Here is a 16,908-nt window from a genome sequence, read left to right as displayed (position 1 = left end):
CAACAGCCACACAGATAAAATTTGCTGAAAGTAAGGGGAAGATTATAGCTGATGTGCAAGCAAAGTTATAGTCTGAGGGTGAAATATCGCATTTGCTAAAAGTTTCTTGAACAAGTGCTTGAAAGTGTTACATGTGGGCAATGTTGCGAACGGTTTATTCATATGCGGTGAACGTTTTAAAGCGTGTGATTTATTAAAGGCAAGTTGAATTCTGAATGAAACTGATCAAAAACAGTTTTGTCAAAATTGTGCAGTGGTTCTGCAAGGTTGCACAATCTTGTCCTTTCTGGTACTCTCTAATTTTCAGCCATGTAGGTTAGCACTGGCAGAATTCACTGAGTGCAGTCTTTTCGAGGATGGCAGTAAGCCGCCGTTCATGACAGGAGAATTCATTCCATATACGCTGCAGTCCATTTTGTTTTAAATACATTTCCAGGGTGCCACTGTGACTACTTGGCCTATAAACTCTTGCATAACTTCTAGAGGCTAACTAGCAATCACAAACTTTCATTCTCTCATCACATTATTGGATATATTACCTTTACACCTCTGCATATTAATCGTGAAATTTTCTCCAAGAGTTTGCCAATTAAAGTAGTCAGTCATTTGCTGTAAGTGATCTCCAGCATTAATGAAGGGAACATGCAATCCCATGTGCGAAGTGCAGGTTGCGGACATATTCCCTGTTGATCCACACAGCTAATTCTTCCCAGCCAATTCCCGCAGTTTGAGTACATACTTCTTCCAAGCAAGCAGTGCATTGGAGAGATTGTCTCTCCTTAACTGACCATTTTTTGCACTTTTATTTTAAACACTTACAGTAGGTGCGGGATCTTTGTAATATTCAAATATCCTTCCTCTACTCCTTGACTGCATAATGCCCTTCACGAATGCTGGTATCTCCACTGGATCAAACACTTTTAGTAATCTATGAAATGTCATATAGAGTAACTGGCTGTATTCTGCAGGCTTCTCAGTTACCCGATTTACAACACAGACGTGACCATGTTCCCTGGGTTGATTGATGTCAAGTTTCGCCCCAAATATTCAAAATGACCTTGTGAATATTTTGTACATTACCAAAAGCATACCTAATGAGCATATAATTCGCTATTGTCTCCTTTCTTATAGACTAATATTACGTTGGCACTCTTACAAGTCTCTGGTGCATTTGAAGACACGAGGCATCGCATATAGTCGCAAACTGTTTGAGTACAACCTCCCGTGCATCTTTTACAAGATCAACTGTTATTTCATATTGTCCGGATGTTTTTATCTGGAAATATCCAGCAGAGTCCATCTAACTTTACCACTAGCTACACACGGGCCTTCCATTTCTTTTCTGTAATTATGTCTAATAGTGGCCACATTGCTGTTATAGGTACTTTACAATTCAGTATGGAATTCCTGTGCTTCTTTTAACACATCATCAAAATTGCGGATTACATTGCCCCTGCTTATACTTGACAACATAAGTTTCTTCCTGCCAATACAAAATCTGTTTCTTGCTGATTTCATGCATCTTTTTACTGCCTCTTTAAGACAATGCTTTGACTTTTGTAAGCACGAAGTGACCCACGACAAACGTTTGCAGACAAAAAGGAATTTATTGAAGCAATGTCAAGGCGACACAACAGTCACTGTACGGAGTGCACTCACTGCACTGATTTTCTGATGCACCACTGCACAGAGCTGAGGCAGTGAGAGCAAATCAAACGCTCAATCCACCAGGAAAACGTCGGCCTAACGTTGTCACGGAGTGCACACAGGTCAAGCTTCACTGCTGCTCTGGAGGGGCGCAGTTCACTTGATTGAAGAGCCTGTCTTTAATCACTTGGGACATGAGGCCGTGGATGACCTCGATGGTTGTCTTGCAGCTGTCTCGGGTCGCCTTTGCCAGCTTGTCCTCGGTTCGCTTCTCGTGCGGGTCCAGGCCTAGGACAAAGCCACCTCGACCGAGCTGCGACTCGGACTGCTCCAGCTTGTCCGACAGATCAAACACTTGGCCTGTCGTGTAGTCGGCATTCTGCGTGGTGGAATATACAGAAATTAGTCATCTCAGTAGAAGCTCGTTTGATTAACAAAGACAATGCAAGAAACGGGACAGGAAAGAGAAACAAACACAAGTGTTTTGTTTGTCTCACTTCCTTGTCCCGTTTCTTGCAGTGCTTTTGATCTTAACATTGTGTACCAACTAGCCCAACAGCAAATTCACATTTTAGTTGGCTTCATGTAGAACATAGTCGAAACCCGTGATAATGAAATCCCGCAACAGTGAAATTCTTGCGACAACAAAGTATTTTCATAGCCTCAGCGAACGCACATAGGATTCAATGCATTTCATATCTCTTGGCAATGAAATACATATTGTGCTGAACTGCAATGCAGCATTAACGAAATTTGACAAACTGTTACCCTGCATATTACCTACTCGCGCAAGGCTAGCAGACACCAAAAAGTGCTAAAATGCCTTTGCTTTGCACTTAAATTGCATAAAATACCAACGCATTACACTTGCATGGGCACTGCCATTTTTGTTTACAAAAACAACCAAGTGCTGAAAGCAATACAGCGTGCGCTCCGATCTCGTTTGTTGATCACCCATTTCAAATGGCACAGTCACGTGTCTCTACCAACAAAGGTTTGCGTGAAACGCCTGCATTCTTGGTCCATCACTTTCAGTGATAGGAGATACGATCATTTTCGTGCTCGGCACCGGACACAACAGCGCCTGCAGGCGACAGTGTAGTACACTCGATGAAAGAGCGAGTGGTTTCCTTTGAAAGAGCATCTTTCTGCCTCACTTTCATGCCAAAAATGAGTCTTCAATGCTGCTTCAGAAGGAGGCTACCTCCTTTTGTAGTGCGAAATGTACATTTTTGCACTCCTTTTAGTTTAGATTTTTTTGCCATTTTTCTCAAATAATTTTTGCAAGTCACAAATTTTGGGAGGCGCTCTCTCTCTCTGCTACTCATTCAAATCTCTGTTTCAATTTTTCTTCCTGAACGCTAGAGAGACCACTACATTACAGTGTTTTAGGACATGGCAACATTTTGAATTCTTGTAGAAATGACCAACAAAAATGCACACTTGCAATGATGCAACTTGAGAACTTCATAACTTTATCTAAAATATAGATACAAACACTAAAATGCTAAGTTGCACATTTTGGACATTCAGAAACATACCTGCTTAATTTTAGCACTTTTCCTGCATTACATTTCTCACAACTTGCGTCCCAAATTTATAACACAAAAAAAATTTGGAGGGGGGGGGGGGTGGCTGGACTTAGAAAAAAGCTAATTGCACCTACAATCAGCACACAAGATTAAATATGCGCTGAAAATTTTATGTGTATAGGCTTAACAAAAAAATGTTTTTCCTGGAACTCGTGTGCCCCCCCAAGGAGTGTTCAGTGCAGACTACATGCAAATCTGCCCTCTGGTAAGTACGCAATTGCCTAATGTTGCAGCAGACGACTTGTCTTTGGAGGCGCTGCCATCTTTCTGTGCCACCCCTGTACTGCACATTGACGTAGCTTCAGCAAGCACTTGCAACTGGAGCACCAGCAAAGTGAAAGCCGCACACTGGCATGCTCTCTTTAATTAGTGGTGCACTGCATTGTGCCTACTTGACAACATACGCTGTGGCCAAAGCTAAGAGAGCTATCACTCTTACATGATACATTTTGACACATGCAAGTACTGAGACCAATGAACTTACTGTGAGTAGGCTGGATGAACTGAGTGTGTTGACCCAGTACTTGTTCCAAAGCGAGTCTAGGAGCCGGCGGTCAAGCAAAGACTTGAAGTAGGACACCTCAAGGGAGTAGTACTGCTTGCAGTGGACCCCAAAGTCTTCAATCTTGTTGAGCGGGATGGTCTGGTACTCCGCTGGACCCTCATCTGGAGGCTTGTAACCCTGTGAAAGAAATGCAGAATGTGTCCAGTAATGCTGGCAGACAAGCAGAGATGCGAAAGAAAATGGTGCTGCATTTACGTAATTGCAGGGCCTGCTTCTCAAAAAAAAAGAAAAAGAGCTGCTTGTAGTGACATGCATATAAGAATCACATGCAAAATGAAGACTGTGAAGTCTTCATTTTGAAGTACCCTATTGTGGTCAAATTAGAATGAATAAATAAATGAAAGCAAAATAAGAATGGCAGTTAACCCTGTTGCTGCAGCATTTGGGGATACAGATTAAGATCACTCATGTCCATCACACCTTCTGGTGGTTTTCTGTACTAGCAGGCTGAACTCTTCATGAATAGATTAGAACATACTGTGCTTCAATAGCTTCAACTAACATAATGCCAGAAAAGGCTCCAAAGGGAGCTAGATGAATTAGCTTGGAAACAGTAGTATGAAGCACATCACATGTAACTATGGCACCAAACTTAAACCACCTTTTCCTTTTGCCAAAAAAGGTCGAAATTGAGCCGTAATGCATGTCTTTGACATTTCCAAAGCATCTGCACCCAGTGGTCTGTGCAAGGAACAAAGGGAATGGATTTTCCATAGCAAGTTACACACCCCGAGGGGATGTGTAACAGCCGAGGGCAAGGTAAATGCAGAACAGAAAATGCGATACTCGACTGAACATTTAAGTCCTCTTGGAACGATTAGACTTCAAACACTTGTTCTGTGCAGAGCTCAGTGTTTCTGATAAAGTACTGTCCCACTGAACCATGCCTTGTCACAGCTGAATAAAATGAATTCAAAAGTAGGAAACATGCTTAAACTTCAAATACATCATTGGAACACCCAAGCAAAACAGAAGCAAAACAGAATGGGGAAAAACAAGAAAAGAAAATTGCAATACCTTCGGATAAGTCCTAAAGGCACCCAAATTCACTTTTCCAGCCGAAATGGTCCTCACAGGGTCAATCTGCAGAACAAGCGAGACACAAATAGGAATAGTATATCCAGCAGATGCACACTACAATAAGCAGCACTCCATTATATGAAAAAAAAAAAAAAACTTTCAGAGCTTATACACCCAGAAAACATGCAGGCCAAGCGTTCATGCAAATCTGATCCCAGGATCTTCACAAAGTGACGTTCGGAGGATAGCCACCTATATCCCAACTGTGACCAATGGTGGTATTGCTGCCAAGTGCGCAAGAACACATCACATGAACCATTTCGTGCATGTCACGCATGCCACGGCAAGATATAAACCGATGGCTGCTAGATGTGCATGCCACTTTTACAGTCAATGCTCACCACTGCTCCACACTAGCAACATTATTACACTATAACCCCTCACATCCATCAACGAAATACAAGCCTCATTCACACCCCAGAAACAAGGATGTCAACAGCAGGTTTTGTTGAAGCCAATCAAGGTGCCCATGTGTAAATCCCCGTCCTCTTATACTCCACTTGCACGGGGGGAACGTTTAATCATGATAGAGCCCAATCAGGATGCAACTTCTGAATCACTACTGGCTCCCTTCTGCAGCTTACGCAAAGGAACCAATCGCAATAGACAATTTCAATCGCGATCAGGCTCAATCGCAATCGAAGGTGCCAAGTTTGACACTCATATTAGTTAAGTCTGCACGTTGTGGAATACTAGGCTTTATTCAGATTAGTCATGGCAAATGCCTTGTTAGACATTTCACTGACTCCTTGAACAGTTGGTGTTTATCAGTACTGTGTTTCTAGACCCTACAGAACCCCTTGGAACATTCTAGAGGACTCTAGGGATGCATGGACTACAGTTGCCATGAAACTATGCTCGCGAAGTCCAAGCAGAAACACTTTGCAGATGCCATCGTTGATGATGGCAATGCAAGTTATTAGCCAAACACTTCTACAAATCTAATAGCTTTATTATAGGAATGGTATGCTTGAAAGTGTATATTTGTTGCATTGAAAATATTTAGGTAGTGTCTGTTGTTTCATTCCATAATTCCATAGAGAGTACAGCCGTTAACCAGCACATCCATAGCAGTAGTATAGGTGGCCAGCCCGTGTGTCTCGAAAAGCTGCTGCGTTCAGCGACAAACGCACCCTGCAACTGGGTTGCACCGGCACCCACCTTGGTGTCGGCGATAAAAGTCCAGCTCTGACCACTGACCATAAAAACGGACGAAAGAGCCAAAAGACAGCTATTTGCTTTAATTGAAACAATGTAAAAAAAAGTAGAGGTGCTCACCACGATGGCAACGAAGGGCTCCTGAAACTGCTGGTTGAGCATCTGTGTGCTGACGTCAATGCCAGACAGCCAGCAGCCGTATCCTGGATGCGAGTGGTACCAGCCCACGACGTTCTCCAGACGGCCAACCGTCTTGGCATTCTCCGTGTAATCAGCCATGTACTCGTATGCCTGAGCCTGGGCATTCACCCTGGTCTCGGTTCCTTCGACAGGCAGCGCGAACGAGTCCATCACTATCATCGTGTTGGCATCCACCTGGTAGCAACAGACGGTAACGAGTTGTCTGAAGCACTTTCAATGCAGATACGTGAGGGTGTCTATTTAAATTTCGCAGGGCGCATAGGGTGTTGCAGAAGAAAGCGTAACCAAAAAAGCACTACAAACACAAAGGTGAGAACACACAGCATATCCTTCAAGCACATTTTAAAATAAATCCAGGTTTGTAATAGAAACAATGAAGTTGGACAGACGGTTCCAGTCATTACATGTCGTAGTAATAAAAGAGTGAAAGTGTTAGTTTATGTGATGAGAAATGGACACTTTATGACGATGGTCAGTAAGAGATGCTCCCAGCACGATACCATTATTGAAATCTGTAGCAGCATATATATATATATATATATATATATATGTACAACTCCACCGCTGACCAGTTAACGTTCGCATCAGCTTTAAACCTCAGTGTTTCTGGAAGGCAGACGTTCCCAGTGGTTCTGGCTGAATGGACATCTTTGCATTACATTACAACGTGCCGAGTCGTCACCTGATAAAGTCAATTCTAACCTGCTTTTCAGCATTCGACGAGAGGCCAAAGGCCCCTTGCACCGTAGTTCAGAACGGAGATGGCCGTTTCTTGGCACAGGTGCGCTTTTGCCCTCTCACCGACGAAGAGCAGGCCAAAACTGACTTTCTCGAATATGCCGTCTCGAGTGTGTGCGTGGGGTTTGGGTCGATGAAAGCGCGACACTCTGAAAGCAAAACGTGCACCATGTTTGCCCGGCTGGCATAACGTAAGAATTCCTCTCGTTCAATTCGATTCCTTTTTTTCGACCATCCCCCGTTCACGGCCGGTGTCTGATCCCGGTGATAACGTAGGCACGGGACCACTGCACTGGCGGCGAAAGTAATGGCATCGTAATAGAATTGCTACGTTATCCCAGCAGCGTCTCTCACTCAGGCTACTCACTTTTCCAAGGAGGAGTCCCATGACCTCTAGCGTTCCACCAGAACGCGCGTGCATCACCATCTTCAACAGGGCCAGCGCGGACACCTTCATGTCTTTGAAGTAGTGGGGGCTGCGGGATACAGATGGCAACGATTAGTTAGCCGAGAAGTACGAGCACGCGCGTATTAAATCGCACGCGGATAGCACCCGAGTTTAAGGCCACTCAACAGAACATGCATCTGACATGTATAAACATTTTCGTCTCCTACGCAATGTCATTCTGCCGTTAGCAAGGTATACTGTTGTACAAGTTGGTGCATAGCTTTAGCGAAAGATTTGTGGCGCAAACTAAGTGAGAGGAAGCACAAGAGGGACAGGATAGGACGCCAGGATAGAACATTCTGCGCTGAAATGCGGCGATGACGCGATAACGCGTAGCTTTAACCGACGTGAGCTCAATGAGTGCGAAGGGCTCAGGCCAAGCTAAACCTGCTTACATAATTTTTCATGGAAGCGCCACAGCGACCTTAACCATTTCGACAGATTGGGGAGCATATACGTTACGTAGTCGCAGAAAGTGAATCGCGATGCGCCGGTGGCAACAAGCGCAAAGCAATGACAGAAATTTCAGTACTCTTTGTCCCATGGCTTGGCTGTGAGGATGTCCTGTTGCTGTTTTTTGTTGTACTTGTACAAATCGTCCACGCTCTGCACGGTTTCGACGTTGTTGCTCATCTCCCAGGTCTTCTGTGCCATGTTGTTGTCCATGATTGCGTTTATCCGTCCGAAGTGACCAGAAAAGGGTCGATTTTTTTCAGTCGATTTATATGAATGTCACTAACAGCAATCGGCAAATCAACAACTAGTGGAGGCCGCCATTAACAGACGCACAGGTCCGCAGTATAATTTTGTTGGTAATAATAAAAATTTACCTTAAATATATAGCGAGTACTTTATGCACATATATTAACAAAATAAATTATTTTAATGTAGGTTTTGTTGTAAGCGCATACATTATTTTTGTGCATTATCTGCAGTCCTGCGTTCTCCTTCAAGCATCGCACACGGTGAACTTCACGAAGGCAAGGATGGCAGCAGCGGTGGTTGTAGGAAGGTCACTTCTGCGAAGTGCACGACAGACCATTTGCATCAATGCGGTGCGGTTCAAATCGGAGGAAAAGCCACGTAAGCCCCCGCTACTGTTTCGCCCACGCAGTTCACTTTCGTTTCCAGCTTATCCATACAGTCCGTGCAGCGGACGCACAGACTAAGCCTAGCCACACACATCGTAAACTGCAGTGTTTAAACTTAAAAATCAAGCTCCTGTAACCCGCAGATCCACTTTTTCTACGGCGAATTGATGTGGAAGCGTTGAGAGCTTGCGTTCACAGCTAGCGTGTCAATGATGTGCTGGGGCGGATTTCGGGTAGCACCGAAACACGCCGGCTTTGAACCCTTTGCTGAATCACTTTGCCGGCCTTTTCGAATCGTATCGAAACTGGTCGACAAATCCGGAAGTGTCTGCAGACGCTGCCTGTTACCTTAGTTTGCACGTCACTGCCGGCTAAACGTTTGAAATTGGCCGCTACAAGTGCACGCCTCATTCTGACGACTCGCGACAGTCTCCGTGGTAGCTGTTTCGGTATTCCGAGTCCCGAACTCGTGGCAGCCGATTCCGTGAGCACGCTTCTCGAATGACTGCGTAGCTTATTACAGTAGATGAGTGACTGTGATCTGATTACATCAATTGTCATTCCATACCGCTAGCTGTACGCGTTTTGTGTGGAGGGGCGTAGAGAGAGTTGGTACCAGATAAAAGCGGGGCCGATGATTTCTCCTAAACCTCGAACGCTTACGAACGTACTTGCAAGCCCGTCTTATCTTCACGTGTCTCTGACGTATTTTTTATTTTTTTTTCGCAGGTTTGTACACTGAAATGGAGTATGCCACCGGACGTGAGAAGCAGGAACTCTTAGCCATGGCAGCAGGAAATGATGTGCGTTCCAGTGCTTCATTCTGTTTCTGGATGTTCTGATGGCCTGAATGTCCAGTCTATCAATCAGTAGAGCCATTGCTTAGAAAGATGAACGAACATTTCGACCTGCATGGGGGGTAGTCTACAACTCAATCCCCGTGGACTACCAATCACTGTTCTAAATTGAGTACTTCAGGGCCGGTATAATGTAAACATTCATTTCACTAAACGCTATTCCTTTTTTTCATTATCCATAATTCGTGGCTGGCCAATCACTGAGATAGCTTGGGCGGAGATCCGCTCACGCCGCTGACTAAGCTTGGAAAGGAATAGTGTTGGATAGAATTGTTAGATTATCCCAGCCATCGGCCATGTCATGCTGAGCGCGCCGGTTGTCGACAGATTGCTGAAGCTAAATGGCACCCTGCTCAATCAGGGCTTGAAAGAGGAATTGCCCATGAATGTTGAAGACTGATCTTTCTGTTGCGGAGTAGCACAGGGGCCGCATTTTGTAACGATAATTTTATTAGTCATTCTTCTTTCCCTCGTGATTGGCTTGGGCACTGCCGGGATCGGCCACTCGGCTTCACGAGTGATGGTAATAAAAAATAATCTTTACAAAATATAGTCCGCCATGTTTGCCTTGAGCAAGACTGTGGCGGGTGTTAGTAGATCCCCCCTTTCCTCCACTCTTAGCAGACGCTTATTGCAAAACCAGCAGCTGCAAGTGAAACCCGAAAGATATGCTTCCCATGAGACACTGGCACCTGTAGGCAGTTTGACCTGTTGGCATTTCTTGAACACAAGAGTATGAAATTTGGATTCTTGATTTGTGAATACAATGATGGTTCAGATAACAGGACAAAAATGAAAGACTGAACACATGCGCTATCAACTGACAGTTTCATTCAAAATAGTGCAGAATATGTAACATTAAGTTATCAGAGAGGAGTACGACATAAGAAAAAGCCTTTTCACAGTTAATAGCCTCCATGTGCCCTGTAACATGTAGTAACACAAAAACACAATCTCATGGGACAGTACGAAGAATGTGTGATCGCTCACTTTATGAGATAAAAATTAGCGGTAAAAATACAAATGCAACTGCGCGACTGATATTGGAAGAATTTCTAATATTGAATAATAGGAGTGAATGGTGTTAGTGAACCTTTATAATAGACTTCCTTGACAGGCACATGTAGCTACCTTCATTGTGATAACCCTGTTTCACGCATGTGCTCTTTGTTTAGTGTTATGTCCTACATATTGAGGGGGTCTATGCAGTTGAATAAACAGTGAGTTAGTGCTTGTTCTTTGTAATCTCCCATTTGCTTATTTTGCACTACTTTCTCTACAATATATCTAACAGACTAAGCTATGAAAAAGTTTTACAAGAGTATATTCCATGGCCATTATTCTTGTTCTGCCCTGATAACTCAATTTTACGTATTCCACACTATTTTGAATGAAACCATTAGTTGGTAATCAGTGCATGTGTTCAGTATTTATTGTCTTGTCATCTGCGCTGTTCACCGTCGTCTAAACGTGAATGTGTCAAAACTACTCGAACTTGATCAAAAGACATGAAGGTTTCAGAGACAGGGAAAATTGGGGTTGCAGACAAAAACATATAAAGCAAACTGAGTCAAATTCTTTTGCTGATAGTCACCATGTGCATTTCACTAAAAGCAACGTTAACTTGACCAGGCCCCTTGAAAATTAATTTGTAAATTTTCTGTAGCAGTCTTTTCAGGTTCCTGATACATGCAACATTCTGGGGTTTAAAGCTGTAAAACTGTCAGACAAGTGCCATTCAAGCCCATGTGAACGTTAGCGTGCTTTTTTAATGTTGTGGCCACCTCCACAAATAGGGTCTTGTACGAAGTGGAAAGTAATCTTTGAATTGGAGGACATTGTAATTTAAAGACTTCTGGAAATTTGATGGCATTCCGACATCAATGTACACCTACTGCAAACCAAGAACTGTTCTTTACAATGTACTAGCTAGCATTCAATTCCTGGCCCCTGTGGTTGCATGTCATAGGTGGGTGAAAGTGTGTTCATGGTGTGTGGGTTATGTTGTATTTTTTATTGGTATCCATAATGGCTTCTATGCAGTCTGACAAAATGCAAAGCTTTATATATGTGTATAGTCGGAAGATAAGTGTTGCTGACAGCTGTATCGGTGTTTGAGTAAGTCCACGTTAGATAACGCAACATGTTCATTTTGATATTACAGGCGGGGCTGGCCTTTATCAAGAATAGGCCTGTCTCCAGCTGGAATATCAAAATAAATTTGTGTTGTTTTTCAACATGGACTTGTATGATATTTTGTTAGCTACCTAATTCACATTGAAATTTTGTGCTCCAGTTAAGCAGACATATTGTCACCTTCCATTATCTAAACAACTAACCCAGGTAGCAGCTCTGGTGAAAAATGCCAACACTAGTTTACCTGTCCTGAAAAAGTGGAGTTCTTGAATTTTTCAGAACTAGTACCAATGACAAGTGTTTTATTTTGTGATGCAGTGCAAACTTTGCATTTTGTACTTAGCATACATTTCTTGTGTTGGCTGGTGCTTATTGCGACTTTTATGCTTAACGCATGGACAAAGTTGTGGAGGGCTTGTGAGTCATTGTTAGACTGCTGTTTTACTACCAGAGCCCACTTAAACAGCCGTGTAGAATGAAATTAAATGTTGCTTCGGAATGCGCAGAAATTGATTTGCTGGTTCACCTGAGAAACGATCTAACGTTGGCGGGGACCAGACGGAAACTTTTGTTTTATGTCGTGCTTTAAGAATGACAAGTTTTTGTGCCTGAAATATGCAAGATGCATGCATTGGCCTGAAGACCAGCATTCGTCACTTTTTTTTTTTTTTTTGTGCAGGATCCATTTGACATGAAAGTCTTCAAGAGGGGCCCCGGCACCAAGGACAATCCAAACCTTATCCCATCCCACTTAGAGAAGCGAATGATTGGTTGCATTTGTGAGTGCACTCTTATGAAAACTTCTGTACAATGTTTCAGCGATGAACCATTACTCGGGCTGTTGGAAAATTTGTGTAGTTAACTGGAGTAGATGTTAGAGGATGAATGTGTCAGTGAATGACATGTGAAGGCTGTTCACATGGAAAGAAAAAGTTTTATGTGATGCAGTTCGTGGTACATATTACTGGCGTAAAATCGGAACAGGGCACAATAAGAGATCCTATAAAAACTATACTACAACTGATAATTGCGGGAACCATACCAAACAATCATAATTAGAAGCTCCTTCCTTCCAGTGAATGGCAGTAACGTTTATTGATGCTTGCGGGATCGAATCCCGGCCACGGCGGCCGCATTTCGATGGGGGCGAAATGCGAGAACACCCATGTACTTAGATTGAGGTGCACATTAAAGAATCCCAGGTGGTCCGAATTTCCGGAGTCCCCCACTACGGCGTGCCTCATAATCAGATCATGGTTTTGGCACGATAAACCCCATAATTTAATTTTTTTTTTTTCAATCGACGCATTTCTATCGTAATCCTTATGGTCATGAATGATTACTGCTATATCATCTTCATGAAGGGCAGCAAAACTTGGTATAAAATGTGGCCCAATTTAATATTTTCAGCTCTGGTTTCATTTGTCCATTACAGCAAATATATACCCTTAATTCTGGCACTATTCATTTGAAAGTTGGCCGTGTGCTGAATGCTGTTCTTTCTTCTCTACACTAATGTTTCACTTGAGGGGCAGCTTTATTAAATGCTCAACCCATGTTAGCTTTGGGACATCAAACTCGAGCAGCTACTGTTCTTTAAAGAACGAAAAAAATTGTTGGCCAGCTAATGTTCTTGCGAGATACATTTTACTCAGCATTATTTTAACGGGACTCCCATATATTTCATCCTGGGAGTCCCGTTAAAATAATGCAGAGTAAAATGTGTCTCGCAAGAACATTAGCGGGACTCCCATATATTTCATCTTAACGAAATGCAAAACCACCCGTGTACTTAGATTTAGGTGCACGTTAAAGAACCCCAGGTGGTCCAAATTTCCCGAGTCCCCCACTATGGCGTGCCTCATAATCATATCGTGGTTTTGGCACGTGAAACCCCATAATTTAATTTTTTAAATATATTTCATCTTTTCAGGTGAAGAGGATCAGACCCACATCAACTGGATGTGGCTTCATCGAGGGGACCCAAAACGTTGCGAGTGTGGATACTGGTTCAAAATTGTGGACGCTAAACCGTTGTAGCAAGCGCTATGCCAGTCCTAGTCCAGTGTAGACCACGTTTTTTTCTTCAAAGGCAGAAACACAACGCAATATAGGAGTATGGCAATGCAGCTTGCAAGTACACCACTATGTCCGTTTTGTTTCCCCCTTGGCGAAAATAAAAAGAAAAAAAAAAAGGCCAAGAGTTTCATCTGTTGTCAGTGTGTCGATTCTTTTGTGAATGCTTGCAAAACCAAACTTTATTTTGTATGTGCCAACTTACGTGCGGAGTTAGCAGAGTGTTCGGAATGGGGGAGGGGGGGGGGGGGGGGTGCGTTGCAGTGAAGAGTTTCTCTGCGTTGTTTGCTATCATCATCAGGAAACTGGGCGTTGCTTAGCGTTGACGCAAGTGCGAATAAGTGCTGATATAATTTCACATTCTCTGCTTGGGACGCATAATTATCCGAACAAAACAATTAGACGCCCCATCCTGCGGCTTGTGCGGCGGTTTCATCGGGATTGGTTCATTCCAATAAACGTTTGATTTGGGTCCGGCTGCTACGTCCGCACTACAGAACGGACCGTCAGCTATGTGCTGGCTCAAGCAACACGAGTGCCGCAGCTTCTGCTGCAGCGAGATGTTGACAGACAAGAAGATAACGCTCGCGTCGAAGCGTAAATAATTTATCAGACGTGCCTCGGTTTTACAGACGACGTGGTATGGTGTGTACTAAACGGCGACTCGCACATCGGCGGCTGACTTTGACGTCACCTTTCGGTTTCAGCATGGCGTCGTGCGGCTGGTGTTTGGCCGAGTGACTGTGCTAGGCCAACTTTAGAATCTCGTTAGCAGCGCGGCGATTATACCGTTGTCAGTGTGCGAACGATGTCAATCAGGTAACAAGGGAGAATGCGCACAGGTTCGAACACAGGCGAAATGTTCATCACCCGTGCTTTGGAGAAGATACTAAACGATCGGGAAATCAAGCGATCCTATCACTCGCAACTGAGGAAAGCCTGTGAGCTTACACTCGGTAAGTCTTTTTTTGTTGCTTTTTCACCCCATTCGTAGTTCCCATAGTTCTTTTCTCTTTTTTTCTGTTTCGACGTAGCTCCGTTTATTCTCTCGTCCAAACGACATTTGCCGCCTGTACTACTGTCCCAGTCAGTGTGCGAGTTGCAGTAGTACAGTGTGTGGGTTTGTATCAGTCCAGTGGAGAAACGGACTTGAAACGAGCGCAGGTGTTTCAATCTCGTCGCGGTTTATCGTTCCAGGAGCGCCCCATTGGCGTGGAGGCCCTTATTTTTGGGGCCTCCGGCGAAGCTGAGCGACGATCTGAGCGTGTTTTTGCGTTAAACGAGGTCGTACTACGGCGCAATTAACGCGCACCACCCGATCTCGTACGAGACATACGCCGCGATCCGGAGCGACCCGTGCCTGTTTTTATTTTCGTTATTATTTTGCCCGACGCGCCGGAACCATCTGGAGCCGTGCCTTAGTATTGGTGTTCTTTTCTTTTGTCGCCTACAAGGTCCTCGTATTGTCGCCGCAAGTGACTGTCGCCGCCGTCCCCTAGAGCCCCGCTCGCTCAAGTTCTTGTCATTGATTGTAGTTACTTTCCGACTTCACGGTCGGCGTTCTCAAAAGCACACGTGGGGGTTGCCGCGTGTCGGTCTGCGAGACCGTTCGTTTCACCTTGACAGTTTTGTTTCCGATTCCTCGCTCGTAACCCCTTAAGTTCGATCGCGATCTGCGTTTGTTATCGAAAGCTCTCGATTAGTTGAGACTCGCGCCGCGGGGCCAGCTGTGTTGATCGTAACTGTCATCCGCTCGTGACCGTCGCGCGGTCGAAATGCCCTCTGCAAACAAACCGGCGGCCTTTTCCACTTCGCTGGGTGGCTTCGCCTGCGTGGCGCATGTAGGACTCTTTTTGCGGAGTGTTGCGTTCGATAAAATTGCAGATAACTTCAAGTCACTGCAAACTTCTACGGGATTGCACAATCTGCTGTGCTTGCTTTGTACAGTATGTTGCGTAATACGCTTTGGTATGTGTGTTGCGTAGTGTCGAGTGCACAGTAAAAAAAGAAAGGAAAAAAAAATAGCGTCACTGTTGCCAGCTACCGAGGTAGAAACACTTCTCTAATGTGTTGATAAGGGAAGTTTTGACGGTAATAATTGGTTTCAGTTTGCAATCACCACTTCCGCTGTAATAAATTAGCTGCATATGTCTAAGCGGCCACTTGCTGGCCACTGAAGGCGAAATCTTAAGAAAAAGTCTTGCAGGATTAGAAAAAAAAAATGGATCCTCTATTCTGTAACCAGCTTGAATATATTTACCCTTACTTGTGTTTCGGCTAGGCTTTGTGTTGATGTTGTCAATGAAACTTAATACACTAAACTTGGGAATAGGAAAATAAATGAAAACAAGCTGAGCGCTAGCCCGAGAGCTGTGCTCTTCTCTTCATCACACTACAAAAAAGGGTGCAGGAGATGTGTTTACAAAAACCACAAGCACTTTATTGAAGTTTTAGTTCAGTTGCAACTTCTAGACAGCTATTTTTCTACTCCTACATTCTTGTTCGAATTTAAAGTGGTGGTGTTGATTTACTACAAGAGTACCATGTTTAACATGGAATTTGGTGTTGCAGCAATCTTACTTTCATTATTTCTTTGCTAAAAAGAAGGTTTTAACTCGCGAAATTTGTTGCAATGACTATGCATTATAGCATGGCTCTTGTCATAAAAAGCAGCATGTATTTTTTTTCTGCCGTGACATTGCAAGCCAACATAAGGTCTTGCTAGGAAGTGTAGCACAGAACACTGGTAAACTTAAAGGGAAGCTTTACGTTAGGGCCAACTGTGACCTCTATTGAAATACATGTAATACGCCGAAATGACCGAAATGACCGCGCGACCGATTTCAATAAAATTTGTTGTGTTTAAGAGAGAATGCTGAATTCCAACGACTGTAGGAAACAAAATTTCAATTTAGGGTCTCGTAGTTTTTACAAAAATTGACAAATTTAAGAAAATACTGAGTCAGAACGTTTACCATATTCAGGACTCCGCACCAAAAACAGATTTCACAGATCTGTAAACTGCATCTTTTCGAGCCTCTCATGCGGACAAATTTGAATTATGAATATACTGCTCACGTAAGATTGCTACAATGCTCGCGAGGGTTTTACAAAAGTCCCTTATCCTAATCATATATTTCAGAGCAGCATAGAATACATCAACTTCAGATGTCTCAACAGGTGCATTTTTCAAATGTGTAGAACTGTTTTTATTGCCAAGTTACAGAGTTGTTCACTTGACTCTTCAGTTTATTTATTCGTTTATCTATTTATTTTATTTATTTATTTTTCGAATTCTGGGATCTAAAAAAAAATTTTT

The 16,908-nt window shown here is 43.5% G+C and overlaps 3 protein-coding genes across 3 annotated transcripts in view; 2 read left to right on the top strand and 1 right to left on the bottom strand.

Annotated features, from left to right (window-relative positions):
• Positions 1-1,587: 1,587 nt before the first annotated feature.
• LOC119431064 (COP9 signalosome complex subunit 5) lies at positions 1,588-8,226 on the bottom strand. Its single transcript, XM_037698526.2, has 6 exons — positions 7,962-8,226; positions 7,349-7,457; positions 6,163-6,417; positions 4,822-4,887; positions 3,724-3,921; positions 1,588-2,026 (listed from the first exon to the last, which is right to left on the bottom strand). Exons 1-6 carry the CDS (start codon positions 8,093-8,095, stop codon positions 1,778-1,780), a joined length of 1,011 nt encoding a protein of 336 aa, XP_037554454.1. The 5' UTR covers positions 8,096-8,226; the 3' UTR covers positions 1,588-1,777.
• A 131-nt stretch (positions 8,227-8,357) lies between these two features.
• On the top strand, positions 8,358-13,679 carry LOC119431065 (cytochrome c oxidase subunit 5B, mitochondrial). The gene is made up of 4 exons (XM_037698527.2): positions 8,358-8,512; positions 9,250-9,323; positions 12,193-12,292; positions 13,447-13,679. The coding sequence occupies exons 1-4, from the start codon at positions 8,416-8,418 to the stop codon at positions 13,551-13,553; spliced, it is 378 nt and encodes a 125-aa protein (XP_037554455.1). The 5' UTR covers positions 8,358-8,415; the 3' UTR covers positions 13,554-13,679.
• Positions 13,680-14,225: 546 nt separating this feature from the next.
• LOC119431061 (brefeldin A-inhibited guanine nucleotide-exchange protein 1-like) overlaps positions 14,226-16,908 on the top strand; it is a 53,876-nt gene continuing 51,193 nt past the window's right edge. Inside the window, 1 exon segment of the mRNA XM_037698524.2 lies at positions 14,226-14,545. Within this exon segment, the coding sequence (XP_037554452.1) occupies positions 14,422-14,545 (124 nt within the window). The 5' untranslated portion in view covers positions 14,226-14,421.

The sequence above is a fragment of the Dermacentor silvarum genome, chromosome 10 (genome assembly GCF_013339745.2).
Source record: "Dermacentor silvarum isolate Dsil-2018 chromosome 10, BIME_Dsil_1.4, whole genome shotgun sequence".
NCBI classification, from domain to species: domain Eukaryota; kingdom Metazoa; phylum Arthropoda; class Arachnida; order Ixodida; family Ixodidae; genus Dermacentor; species Dermacentor silvarum.
The sequence above is the reverse complement of the archived record's forward strand: the minus strand, read 5'-3'. Positions and strand labels throughout refer to the sequence as shown.

Coding starts and splice junctions, on each gene's coding strand:
- LOC119431064 (XM_037698526.2), bottom strand. CDS start 8,095: ATGGACAACAACATGGCACAGAAGACCTGGGAGATGAGCAACAACGTC. Junction 6,418..7,348: donor TGGGACTCCTCCTTGGAAAA/GTGAGTAGCCTG, acceptor TGTTGCTACCAG/GTGGATGCCAACACGATGAT. Junction 4,888..6,162: donor AGCCCTTCGTTGCCATCGTG/GTGAGCACCTCT, acceptor CTTGTTCTGCAG/ATTGACCCTGTGAGGACCAT.
- LOC119431065 (XM_037698527.2), top strand. CDS start 8,416: ATGGCAGCAGCGGTGGTTGTAGGAAGGTCACTTCTGCGAAGTGCACGA. Junction 8,513..9,249: donor CAAATCGGAGGAAAAGCCAC/GTAAGCCCCCGC, acceptor TTTTTTTCGCAG/GTTTGTACACTGAAATGGAG. Junction 9,324..12,192: donor CCATGGCAGCAGGAAATGAT/GTGCGTTCCAGT, acceptor TTTTTTGTGCAG/GATCCATTTGACATGAAAGT.